The sequence below is a fragment of the Dromiciops gliroides genome, chromosome 3 (genome assembly GCF_019393635.1).
Source record: "Dromiciops gliroides isolate mDroGli1 chromosome 3, mDroGli1.pri, whole genome shotgun sequence".
Taxonomy (NCBI): Eukaryota; Metazoa; Chordata; class Mammalia; order Microbiotheria; family Microbiotheriidae; genus Dromiciops; species Dromiciops gliroides.
The window spans coordinates 145,807,263-145,820,928 of NC_057863.1; the positions used below are offsets into that span (position 1 = coordinate 145,807,263).

The 13,666-nt window shown below is 34.6% G+C and overlaps 1 protein-coding gene across 1 annotated transcript; it reads right to left on the bottom strand.

The window, feature by feature from the left end:
- Positions 1-3,943: 3,943 nt before the first annotated feature.
- Positions 3,944-6,983, bottom strand: LOC122747258 (acyl carrier protein, mitochondrial-like). The gene is made up of 2 exons (XM_043993387.1): positions 6,576-6,983; positions 3,944-4,021 (listed from the first exon to the last, which is right to left on the bottom strand). Exons 1-2 carry the CDS (start codon positions 6,981-6,983, stop codon positions 3,944-3,946), a joined length of 486 nt encoding a protein of 161 aa, XP_043849322.1.
- Between the last annotated feature and the right edge of the window lie 6,683 nt (positions 6,984-13,666).

A 13,666-nucleotide genomic window follows, 5' to 3' on the forward strand; every position in this document is an offset into this window, starting at 1 on the left:
AGTCTTCACAACTTTATTATAAGAATAATTAAGGGCAGCTAGATGGTACAGTGGATAAAGCACTGGCTTGAATTCAGGGGGACCTGAGTTCAAATCCAGCCTCAGAAAGTTAACACTAGCTGTGTGACCCTGGGCAAGTCACTTAACCCTCATTGCCCCGCAAAAAAAATAAAAGAAGAATAATTAAAATGAATATATGTAAACAGAGGGCATGGTTATAACTGACATTGATGGGACAATAACTGACAAGACAAAATAAATGAGGAAGAAAGAACTTGGTACAAAACATACAAGAAAAAAATGGGCATAAAAGAACTATATAATGAAGGGGATGATGGGGAGCATAAGAGTGTGGGGAAGGAACAAACAGGTAAAAAATAGCATGGAGAGAAATAAAAAGTTAGTCATCATAACTATAAATGTGAATGGGACGAACTCACCCATTAAATGGAAACAAATAGCAGAATGGATTTAAAACCAAAATCCTACAATGTGTTGTTTACAAGAAACACATTTGAAACAGAGAGATCCACACAGGGTAAACATAAGGGGCTGGAACAGAATCTATTATGTGTAAGCTGAAGCAAAGAAAGCAGGGGTAGCAATCATGATTTTAGGCAAAGCAAAAGCAAAAATAGATCTAGTTAAAAGACATAAAGAAGGAAACTATATCTTTCTGAAAGGTAGCATGGACAATGAACTTATATCAACTCAACATGTATGAAACAAATGGTATAGCATCTAAATTTTTGAAGGAGGAGTTGAATAAGTTACAGGAGGAAATAGACAATAAAACTATCCTAGTGAGGGACTATAACCTTCTATTCTCAGAACTGGTTTAATCTAACCAAAAACTAAAGACAAAAAAAGTTAAGGAAATAAATAAAGTTCTTATAATGTTAGATATGATAGATTTCTGGAGAAAATTAAATATGAATAGAAAGGAATATACCGTGACATTCAAAATTTAATGTGTAGTTGCCTTAAATTAGAAGCTTTAGCACCAGACTTTGGGGTATTAAGCATTTATTAAAGCATACCATGTATTAGTAAAAAGAGAACATGTGGATGTAAGAAAAGGCCTATCTAGCCTAGAGTTCCAGCCTGGTCGGATTGTTCCTCAAGTCCTCCCCAATGAGCCTGCTTCAAACACAAACTCCCCTCAAACTGAGTGTGGAAGCTTTTTATAGGTCTGGAGCAGAGGTGATCCTTACACACTGCTTCAGGCTGATTGGTAGGCATCATCCAAATCCATTGGTTCACTGGACTTAAAGTTGAGTCCAAAATTCTTAGCTTCTGAGAACAATACTTCCTTAATGGCCAGCTAGGTGTGGTTACAATCTCATTAACTTGAAGTAGGCTAATCAGCAAAGTCAATCACTCTCACCTAATTCAATCAGTTTAGATTAATCTGCAGGTGAGCCTTTGAGTATCTGAAAAATCCCATTATTTTCTCACAATACTGTCTTCTCAGCAGTACATGGGACCTACACAAATATTGACAATGTATTAGGGCATAAAAACCTTAAAACCAGATGCAGAAATACAGAAATAGTAAACACATCCTTTTCAGATCATTATGCAGTAACAATTACATTCAATAATGGACAGTTGAAGGAGAGATTAAAAAATCAACTGGAGGGAGCAGCTAGGTGGCACAGTGAATAAAGCACCGGCCCTGGATTGAGAGAACTTGAATTCAAATCTGGTCTCAGACAATTGACGCTTACTACCTATGTGACCCTGGGAAAGTCACTTAACCCTCATTGCCCTGCAAATAAATAAACAAATGAAAGAAGGAAGGAAGGAAGGAAGAAAGAAAGAAAGAAAGAAAGAAAGAAAGAAAGAAAGAAAGAAAGAAAGAAAGAAAGAAAGAAAGAAAGAAAGAAAGAAAGAAAGAAAGAAAGAAAGAAAGAAAGGAAGAAAGAAAGAAAGAAATTTTTTTTTTAATCAATTGGAGGGGGCGGCTAGGTGGTACAGTGGATAAAGCACCGGCCCTGTATTCAGGAGTACCTGGTTCAAATCCGGCCTCAGACACTTGACACTTACTAGCTGTGTGACCCTGGGCAAGTCACTTAACCCCCATTGCCCCGCAAAAATAAATAAATAAATTTTTTTAAAAATCAATTGGAAATTAAATAATGCGGTCTTTAAAAACAATTGGGTCGGGGCAGCTAGATGGCACAGTGGATAGAGCACCGGCCCTGGAGTCAGGAGTACCTGAGTTCAAATCTGGCCTCAGACACTTAACACTTACTAGCTGTGTGACCCTAGGCAAGTCACTTAACCCCAATTGTCTCACTAAAAAAAAAAAAAACAAAAAACAAAAAAAAAACAATTGGGTCAAAGAACAAATCATAGAAACAATCAATAATTTCATTAAATTCCCCAGGTGTAGATGGATTCACATGTGAATTCTACCAAACATTTAAAGAACAATTAATCCCAATACTATATATATATATATATATATATATATATATATATATATATATATACTATTTGAGAAAATAAGAGGAGTCCTATCAAATTCCTTTTATGAAACAAATATGGTCCTTATTTCCAAACCAGGAAGAGGCAAAACAAAGAAAATTATAGACCAATCTCCCTGATGAATATGAATTCAGATCTAAGGACCTGTACTATTATTAATAAAATTCATCTGGAAACACAAAATCTCAAGGATATCATGGAAATCAATGAAAAAAAAATAGGAAAACTGGTCTAGCAGTACCAGATCCTCAAACATTATTATAAAGCAATAATTATCAAAACAATCTGGTACTATGAAATAGAGAGGTAGATCACTGGAATAGAATAGATAGAAACTATACTATAGTAAATGACTATAGGAATCTAGTATATGATAAACCCAAAGATCCAAGCTTTTGGAACAAAATGTCATTCTTTGACAAAAACTGCTGTGAAAACTTTAAAACAGTATGGCAAAAACTAGCTATAGATCAACATCTCATACTGTATACTAAAATAAGTTCAAAATAGATACATGATTTACATATAAATGATGATACCATAACCAACTTAAGGGAGTATGGAATCATTTATCTGTCAGATTTGTAGGCAGAGGAAGAATTTAGGACCAGAGGAGATATATAGAATAAAATAAAATGTAAAATAGATCATTTTGATTTTATAAAATTAAAAAGTTTTTGATCAAACAAAACTAATGTAAACACAATTACAATGGAAGCAAAAAAACTGGGAAAGAATTTTTGAAACAAATATTTCTGATAAAAGCCTCATTTAACAAATATAAAGAGAACTGAGTCAAATTTATAAGTCATTCCCTAATTGATAAATGGTCAAAGTATATGAACAGGCAGTTTTCAGACAAAGAAATGAAAATTATTTATAATTATATAAAAAAAACATTCTAGATCACTATTGATCAGAGAAATGAAAATTAAAACAACCCTGAGACATCACCTCACACCTATCAGAGTGGCAAATGTAACAAAAATAGAAAATATTGGATATTGGAGGGAATGCGGGAAAGCTGAGACACTAATCTACTGTTAGTGGAGTTGTGGATAGATCCAACCATTCTGGAGAGCAATTTAGAACTATGCCCAAAGAGCTATCGAACTGTATATACCTTGTGATCTAGCAGTACCACTGCTAGGTTTATATCCCCAAGACATCCCCAGAAAAAGAAAAAGACCTATTTGTACAAAAATATTTCTAGCACCTCTTTTTGTGGTGACTATGAATTGGAAATCAAAGGAATGCCCATCAATTGGGCAAACAACTGTATGAAATAACAGAGCAAAAAAATGTTATGAAAGGCTTCCTAGACAAAGTGGAATTTTAGAGGGGACTTAGAGCAAGGCAGGAGGGGAAGAAGAAGTAGGAGAGGATTCCAGTCAAGAGAAACCATCCAGAACCAAGACATGAAGTGTCTTGTTTATGGAATAGCAAGAAGTCACTGCACTGAAGAATGTGGGGAGCAAGGGGGTGTCAGCTGAGAGGTAATATCTGCATTGGCTGATTTGAGAATCATCTGCAAAGAGATGTTTATTAAATCTATGGGATTTGAGGAGATCACCAAGTAAAGTAGCAGAGAGGGATAAGAGTGCCCAGGAAAGATCCTATGTGGGACACCCCTAGTTAGTGAGTGTGACCTGTATGTGGTTCCAGCAAAGGAGACTGAGGAGGGAATTGGGAAATAGTGGGGAAAAAGTAAATCAATTACATTGAAATAGTCATCCATTTTTATTAATTTTTTTTTGTGGGGCAATGAGGGTTAAATGACTTACCCAGGGTCACACAGCTAGTAAGTGTCAAGTGCCTGAGGATGGACTTGAACTCAGGTACTCCTGAATCCAGGGCCAGTGAATTATCCACTGTGCCACCTAGCTTTTCAAAGAACTCTTTTTTAAAAAATAATGTCCATTAGCTGTGTGACCCTGGGCAAGTCACTTAACCCCAATTGCCTCACTAAAAAAAAAAAGCAAACATAAAAAATAATGTCCAAATCTTCAATTGATCAGGAAAAGCCCTGATCTACCTCCCCTCCTTATATTTGCAAAAAACACAGTGAGGTTGAAATGTAACCTTAAAAAACTCTTGGGGGCAGCTACTTACAACAACTTTGTGACAACCACAGGCAAAGGTTATTGCTTTTTTGGTCCATAGCTGCTATTCATGTTTACAGTGAGCTATAAGTGATGGAACTACCTCCATAATAAAATTCTGCAGTTGCCCATGCACATCTCCAAGGGCAGATATTATTGTCCTTTTTCTTACAAAGAATAAACAGGCTCACAAATGAAGGAACTTGTCCAAGGTCACAAAGCTAGCAGGGGATAAAGTCTGGAATGAAATCTCGATCCTTTCCTGGGCACTGAACATTTAATTATACAAAAGAAAGAAGTCTATCAGGTATCTCTACCTCTAAGGAAAGAAAAAAGGCACACAGCAGAACACCCCAAATATGATAATATTCATACTATCTTTCTTTAAATATTCTGAATTTCCAGGCCCACAACTTTAATATAGTCTAATTTTACAAACATATGCAAGAACATTTATCTAAGAACAAGAAATTATAATTATGGGCAGCTCTTTTCTGAAGGACTTCTTATGGAAGATCTAATGAGGACAAAGGACAGGCTTTTCTGAAAAACAAAAACAAAAAACAGAACTTTATTGTCTCAGATCAAATTTCCCTTGGTGACATTTGTATAAAATTAATATTTAGATGCAAACTAAATATTGATAGGGTAGTACTATCACCTTGGGATCTTCCTCTTAATGTCCATGCTCCATGCTGATAAAAGTTAATCCCAAGAATTGCAATGGCTAACATTCAAGGCTCCCTCCCTTTAACTACATGATATCTCCAGCCAGGTGTATTTTTTACCCTTTGTTTATGCTGTAATTCTTCCCAGAATATCTTATATCCTAAAAATCAGAGAGCCTCATAGTAGAAAGAGATCTCAGAAATCACCTGTCCAATTTGTGCTTGAAAAGAAATTGCCTTTATAACATCCCCAAGTATATCAGCTCTACTTGAAGACTCCAAATAAGGAGGAGCTCTATGTCCTATGAAAATACTTTTTTTTTTTTTTTGCAGGGCAATGGGGGTTAAGTGACTTGCCCAGGGTCACACAGCTAGTAAGTGTCAAGTGTCTGAGGCCGGATCTGAACTCAGGTACTCCTGAATCCAGGGCCGGTGCTTTATCCACTGCGCCACCTAGCCGCCCCCCCTATGAAAATACTTTATATTTTTTTGACAGTGAGTTTTTCAAGTTATAATCAAACCAAAATCTTTCTCTGTAACTTTTTATTCCCTATTCCTACTTTTGCTTTCTGAGACCAAGGAAAACAAGTTTAATCATATTTCCACATAACTGTCTTCCAAATATTGAAAGACATGGATCACATTTCACCTAAGTCTTCTCTTCTCAAGGTCAAATATCTCCAGTTCCTTTGACCAATCAATACATGGTATGCTTTGGAGTTTTTTAAGCCTCCTGATTGGTCTCCCCTTCAAGTTACAGTTCCCAAAAAGTAATCAACTACCAATATCCATTCAAAAATGCTAGGTGCAAAATGGCATGTATAAAAATTATGTCTAACAGTATCCTTTGGATAGGGATAAGAAACTGTTCTTTCATATTAATCTTAACTCCAGAAGAAAATGAAATTGTACAGCTAACAAAGGAAGAAAAAACCTGTATGTTTATTCAAAAAGGGATGGTCATACTAAAGAAAAAAATAAACTTAAGTTTGGGAATGAATTCCAATACTCCGTTTCAGAAAAGCCACTTTCACATGACATAAATATTCTTTTAACAATGAGATCTCTTTTAAACATTAAAGAGATTCAATATAAAGGTAGTATTCTGTATGCAAAAGGCCTGAGAATATTTGTTTTATCTATTTATTTTTTAAAGGCCAACACATATTTAGACAACTTAAATATAGTTCCAACAGATATACTCCAACAATACCAGCAATGGTCTCATAATGTGTTCTCACATTCAGACACTTGCTGGGATAATCCAAGTTCTTTGATTTAAAATATATATATATATATATATATGGTATACATCTTTCTTATCTTCAATGTAATCTACAATTTCTTGTGAACACATTAACTTTTCAGTATCTATTACAGGAATTTTTAACCTAAATTCATTTTCCATGGCCATTAGAATTTCTACTTGTTCCAAACTATCTAAGCCTAGGTCATTTGTGAAGTGGGAAAATACTGAAAGCTTTTCTGGATTAATCATATCATATAGTTTCAAGACAAAGAGGACATGGTCCTTAAAGCTCTCCAGTTTCTGAGGGGCGTCACTATATTTCAGATTCAATTGTAGGGATATCCCAGAAACTTGCATGTTAGCAGTGATAGGAACTGCTGCTGCTGCCTTCTCCACCACCCTGCTGCTACTCACAGGACCGAACAGAGCAGCAGGACCAAGGTGAGCAAGGCTTGGATGTGGAGAGGACATGGGCCATCGTGACTATGCTGAACCAGAGTGCCCAAAAAAGAAATTTTAATGATGGTAAATTCTGCTGATTTTTCAGGATTCCTGTCTTCTGTAATATTTAAATAGCTAGGTTAACATCTGCTCAACCATTTTGCTACCAGGCCTCAAGTAAGAAATTCTCCCCGTTTCATGTTTGGGATTTGCATCTGCAGAAAGACTTTCCCACTGAGAAAGACAAGGATTTAGGTGCATAAGTGAAGAAACTGACTATTCAGCTGCTGAAGTAAGTCAACTCAATGTCTCTTCCTTAGTCTTTGAAGAGGATCAAGGATATCCCAAATTGATATGTTGACTTGCCAGGAATGTGAATTGCATTTAAATGAGGCAAGTTGCATAAAGTAGCCAGCCTCTTTCTTTTCCATAGACATCAAAGTCCAGTAGAAAGATAAAAATCAAGATGAGTAGCAATAGACCAGGATGCAATGTATGACCTTGGTGTCATTGATATCTGACCAAGCTTTAAGTACTCCACAGTGTCTGCTTCAGTTGACTTCATAGACACTGGAACAAATTATTCTCATCTACCCATTCCACTAGGGGAAGTCTTCACATGCTTCAGGTAGACATTCCTCTAAATAATTGACAGGTTTGAAGCCTACCAGTTACCCACAATCTGAATTAACCCATCTGCCAAAACAGTTTACTGGGGTGTGGCCAATATGCATGCTACAGCTTCTAGTATTTGAATTGGTAGAACACAGTGTTGTCTTAAGAAGTTTTTCTTTTTCTTTTCAACAAGATACCTCTCAGTCACACAACAAAACCATTCTAGACTCCTTGAATAACATAACAGAAATAACCCTATTGAACAACCCTCTGATCATAAACTTTAGTAAGGCATAAAACAAGGAGATACATACTTACCAAAGGATGGAGGAGATACAGTACAGTCTTTCTTTCTTTCTTTTTCTTTCCTTCCTTCCTTCCCTTATTTAAATTCTTCCCTTTTTCACTATTCTTAAAAATATATTGTTCTCATGTTGCATGCTGGGTATTTAAATAACTCTCATAAAAATACCTCCCTCATAAGGGCCTCTGTCTTGGTTTCAGTGATATTTCATCTCACCCCTTGCAAAATGTTCATTCATTCCTGTGCATTTTCTGGTATATTCCAATACTATTATCCTCCCTTATCTGCTTTGGTTAGGTAAATTGGTTTTCTATTTGTTATTTGTAATTTTTTTAACATTTGTTGGTAAGGGGCTAAGCTAATATATAAGCTAAGGGTTACCTTCACTATTTTTTTTTTTTTTGGTGAGGCAATTGGGGTTAAGTGACTTGCCCAGGATCACACAGCTAGTAAGTGTTAAGTGTCTGAGGCCGGATTTGAACTCAGGTACTCCTGAGTCTAAGGCCAGTGCTCTATACACTGGGCCACCTAGCTGCCCCTACCTTCACTATTAAGAATCTCAAGGGAAGGAGATTTCCTTCTGAATTCCCCAAACTGTACCCTCAACTGGTCGGTTTTGAGGAGTGCATGCTGATACTTCTCTTGGACATAGCTTAGAGGAGGAATACATGCTTAGCTTTAGCCCTGTTTCTGTTTTCTCAAAGTAGAAACCATAATTCCACATAGAGGAATTTAATAGTATAGTGTATATCTATCTATCTATCTATCTATCTATCTATCTATCTATCTATCTATCTATCTATCTATCTATCTACCTATCTATCCATCCATCCACCCATCCACCCACCCACCCATCTACCTATTTACCATCTACCTTTATGTCTATTGTTAATCTATCACTATCTCAATTATTTTTTTTTAATTTTTTTTTTAGTGAGGCAATTGGGGTTAAGTGACTTGCCCAGGGTCACACAGCTAGTAAGTGTTAAGTGTCTGAGGCCAGATTTGAACTCAGGTACTCCTGACTCCAGGGCCGGTGCTCTATCCACTGCGCCACCTAGCCGCCCCTACTATCTCAATTATTAAAGGACATTTATTCTGTTTCTGTTCTAAGTGATGACTTGAATTTTACTCACTATGAAACTTTGAAATTCTAGATAGAATCTAGAGAAAGGATATTTATATATGAGGATACATTAATAATGTAGGAAATATTAACTAATTAACATTGTCCCATAAGTCAACCATTTAAATATTTGCAAGAAAAATATTTGTGAGTTATGTCAGCCATATCATACAACTTTTAAAAAGGGACCCAGATGTTACAACAATAGAAGATCAAGACATTAATGTAGATGATATTCCCTAAAATAAATTAATAGACAATTCACCTTTGAGTTCTCTGAGGGTTTATTGAAATGTATTTTTGCAAATTCCTATCAAAATGATCTTTTAAAATGCTGGCTATTTGAAAGAAAATTTAATGAAATGCAATCTTATGTGATTAATTATTTGTCTTTTTGAAATGCTATTTGAATGTGATATTTAATTTTCCATTTGGTAATTCAGAAACATAATATTCTTCGTTAAGTGATCATAGTATTTCAATTCACTATTTCTCCTTTCTGGGGGAAAAAAGCTAAGAGAAGACCTATGCAAAGTGTTATTACCAAAAAGTCCAAAGTAAGTCAGTACAAATATGGGAAAGGATCAGAACAAAGGTACGAAAAGAGAGGAGAAAGAAAAAAAACAGAGGGGAAAGTAAAAAAGAGGGTTGATGTTGCTCACCCTTCATTGTTTTAGAGGACCAATGATATCAGGAGAGTGATGTCATGATTTGAAAGTGAATTTTATTTCAGTGAGGCAGATCTGTGGAAAGTCATCAGCCTCATTCTGGTAGAAGAGGGGGAAAATGCAGAAGAAGAAGAAGAAGAAGAAGAAGAAGAAGAAGAAGAAGAAGAAGAAGAAGAAGATTTAGAGTTGGAAAAAGCATTGATCATCATCTCTTCTAGCTTCCTCATGTAAGGATAAAGAAACTTAAGCCTAGAAATGTTGTCTTGTTTGATCACAAGATCTATGATATTGTATAGACATTAAGGCTCAGACTCAAGACTAGGTTTTTTTTGTTTGTTTGTCTGTCTTTATTCCAAAACCAGGGCTCTTTTCAGTAAAGGCAATTAAGCTAACACTATAATTGTTCAGACTACTGAAAATCACTACCACAAGAAATTACTACCACAAAGGCGGGGGGGGGGTTCTTTTTATCAGGTAAAAAAATTGGAACTCACAATTTCAGGAACATTTTTTCAGTCAAGTGATAGTCTTAAATATGAAAGAATGCACCTTTGATGGTTGTTTTTTTTTTCCTTCTCTTTTAATGTTCTTTTTTTTTTTTAAAGAAATCTTTTCATAGCCTGAAGTGGTTACAATTTGTACCAGCAGAGGAAGTCACTATACCCATGAAATCATAAAATCACAGATCCTTACAGAATTAAAGAACACGAATCATTAGCTGCAATCAGAAATTACAGAATGTTGCAAATGGATGGGGTCTTTGAAATAATTTAGTTCAATACTCTCATTTTAGAGATGAAAAATGAAGGAAATGAAATTAGCCAAAGTTCTCAATATTAACCAGTTAAAGATATAGGATTCAAATCCTGGACATTAATTCCAAATTCAGGGTTCTTTTTCCTAAATTTGGCTCCAATGAGATTATAGCTGAACCAAGGAATTGGAGAGTCCTTAGACCCTTAATGCTCTGACCTGATTCTCAAGCTGTTATCTTTTAATCATATCAGAGTAAAATGTCTAGGGATTTTGTTGAATGATGAAACAAGAACTCAAAAAGTTTTAAATTCCTATCTTATTCAGTAAATTGAAAACCCATGGAGGAGATTATTAATTCATTTTATTCTTTTTTATCTGACTGGAAAATACATATTTTTCCAGGAAATTGAAATGCTATATTGTTTTATTTGCATGGTGCTGTTTAATTCTGAATCTTTGATCTTAAATAACATGGATAGTTTTAGTAAAGCCATAGCACTTTATTTTCATTTTCACATCTTTGGATCTCTGGTATTTAAATGTCATGACCTCCAGAGGGAAATGTTACATTTAAACTCTAGACTTTGTACCCTGGAATTTATTTTTCTCCAATTTAAACAAATATTAAATAAAACTATGCCCACTGTGTATCTGAATTCCTCAGCTATTCTAGAATATAAGGTAAATAGTTTTGATAAAATAGCTAAATATGTTTAATAGAAGCCAAATGAGCCCAATGTCCTTTGGGGATCCCTATTACAGAAAACAGTCAAGTAAAGATACTTGCTTCATGGATTTAAAATGTGGGCTCTATGGCTTCTAAGATCTCTTAGAAGTGTATTTTCTTAAGAATTCCAATAGGAGAAAGCATAATAGATGCCAATCCTTCTTTCAGATTCTTTTGATGATATATTATTATATGGGGGTATTCACATATCAGTTCACATATAAGTATTTGAACTGAAAAAAAAAATCAACTCTGCTGGAATGATGTGAATCCCAAACTCTATATTCAATTTTCATTTATAATATAGGATTGCTGATCATATAGTGCAATAGTTGATTGAAAAATTTTAAATATTCTAAGGAAAAGGAAACAGACTTATCCCGTTAGCTGCCCCAGCTTGTTTTTTTTTCCTTAGTTGTTGAAGATTGTGATGATAATGCCATTTTATGGCTTATTCCTGGTACTTCAGAAGCTAAGAAAAAAAAGCCTTTGCAGACTTCTATGAAAGTTTTCCTCTTTGTGTTTGGAAATATATAAGTATTTTAAGTGTCCTTTATGTGCCACACATTAAACTAGGCAACACTAAACAATGTCACAGAGTCATATTTTAAAAAGTTATTTCCCCCTCTATTCTATAGTTTTTCATGCTCTCCCATTTTTAAAAAATAACTATTATTGTGATGTTCATGCAATTTTGCTTTTAATGAATATTTCCTGTTATAAATGATCTCACTTATCATATCTGAAGGTTTGTTAAAGTCATTTTTCTCATGCAAATAAAGACCACAAATATTCATAATAACTGGAAATAATCCATGTTAGAGGCAGCTAGCTGTTCAGTAATAGAATGTTGGAGTCAGGAAAACTCGAGTTTAAATCTCAGCCTGAGATACTTAACCTAGATATACCTCAGTTTCTTCACTGTAAAATCAAGAGAAATCCTTATCTCTCAGGATTGTTGTGACACTAAAATTAAATAATATATATAAAGCACTTGCCTATTCTTAAAATGGTACATAAATGTTAGCTATGCTTTTTGTGTATGCTCAGTATTTATAGAGAAATTTTTTCAAACCCCAGTTAATTCAACATTCAATTAAGATGATTTTTTCATGTGTATGCAGTTTGTTCTCTGAGTGGTAGTGGTATAAACCTCAAGCAAATATGTTCATGTCAGAGAGCAAGTGAAATATAATCAAACAAAACCCTAGAGGAAATGCTCTGGTATATGCATATATTGGGTACATCCTCTTGCATCCATTGTATTTTAAAATTCTTTAAATCAGTATTGATATTTAGAATGATGACCCTGAGGTACTGAAGATCCATAGACATCAAAGAATGAATCAGAATCATGGAGTATGCTGGGTTTATTCAAACAAGAAGATAGAGGAGTATGCTGAGTTTACTCAAACATGAAGATAGAGATAGATTAATGCATTTTAGAAAGTTTCTAGAAGAAAATTTTGAAACAAAAGAAATTCTGGTTAGCCTTAAGTAGAGCAGAAGATAAAACTCACTAAGGCCTAGGGCATTAACATTTTGGTTAGTCACATTTATCATCTGAATGTCTAATGATATGTTCCAAAGGGAAAACATATCAAATTAGAAGTTTTAACTTGGACAAACATATAAGAGTTTACCAGATCCTAGGTTGATTTTTTTTCAATGTCTCCTGTTTCAATCACTTCTCCACTTAGCTGCAAGAGTGATTTTCATGAAGTGCAGGCCTGTACTTTGCACTATGTTACCTTCCTAGTCAATAAACTCTAATGTCTCCTTCTTCCTGGCAAAATCAAAAATAAAATCCTCTGTTTGGCTTATAATGTGAGCTACAAGTACGTCAATTCCTACCTTTTTATTATCATTATTCTTTATTCCCCTCCATGCTATGATACAACAACATAGACTTTCTTGCTGTTCCTTGGAAATAGTGTTCCTTATCTTGACACTGTGCCTTTTTTCTGGTTGTCCCACATTCCTGGGATGCCCTTCTCCTCACTTGGTCTCTTGACTTCCCTGGCCTTCTTCAAAAGTCAGCTTAAATTCAAGTTATCCTTGGAAAGATATTTTTTTCCTATAGCTATATTGTAGTTATATATATACACATTCAGACATATATGCATAAATATGTAAATCATCAAAAATCTGCTCTCTTCCTCCTATCACAAACCCTCTCAAAAGATTGAAAATTAAATAAAAACAAAAACCCTATTAAAAAGATGTATGATCAAGCAAAATAATAATAATTAATACTAATAATAAATATAGATATATACATATATATGCATACATATGTATTTATGCCTGTATATATCATTGCATTCTGCACTGAGTCCTTCATCTCTCTATTGGGACTTGAACATTTTTATGTGTCCTTATTAATGTTCTATAATTAAGGTTGATGATTGCAATAATCAAAGTTTATAATTCTTTCAAAGTTGTTCATTTATATAAATTATTCTCATTTCTCTTCACTCACTTAGATCAGTTCAGATGTCTTCCTAGATTTCTTTG

What these genes read in the sequence shown, in the direction of transcription:
- LOC122747258 (XM_043993387.1), bottom strand. Translation starts at nt 6,983, where the DNA reads ATGTCCTCTCCACATCCAAGCCTTGCTCACCTTGGTCCTGCTGCTCTG. An exon ending in ACATTGAAGATAAGAAAGAT is followed by an intron (nt 4,022 to 6,575) that starts GTATACCATATA and finishes ATCTCTTTGCAG; the next exon opens with ATGATTCTCAAATCAGCCAA.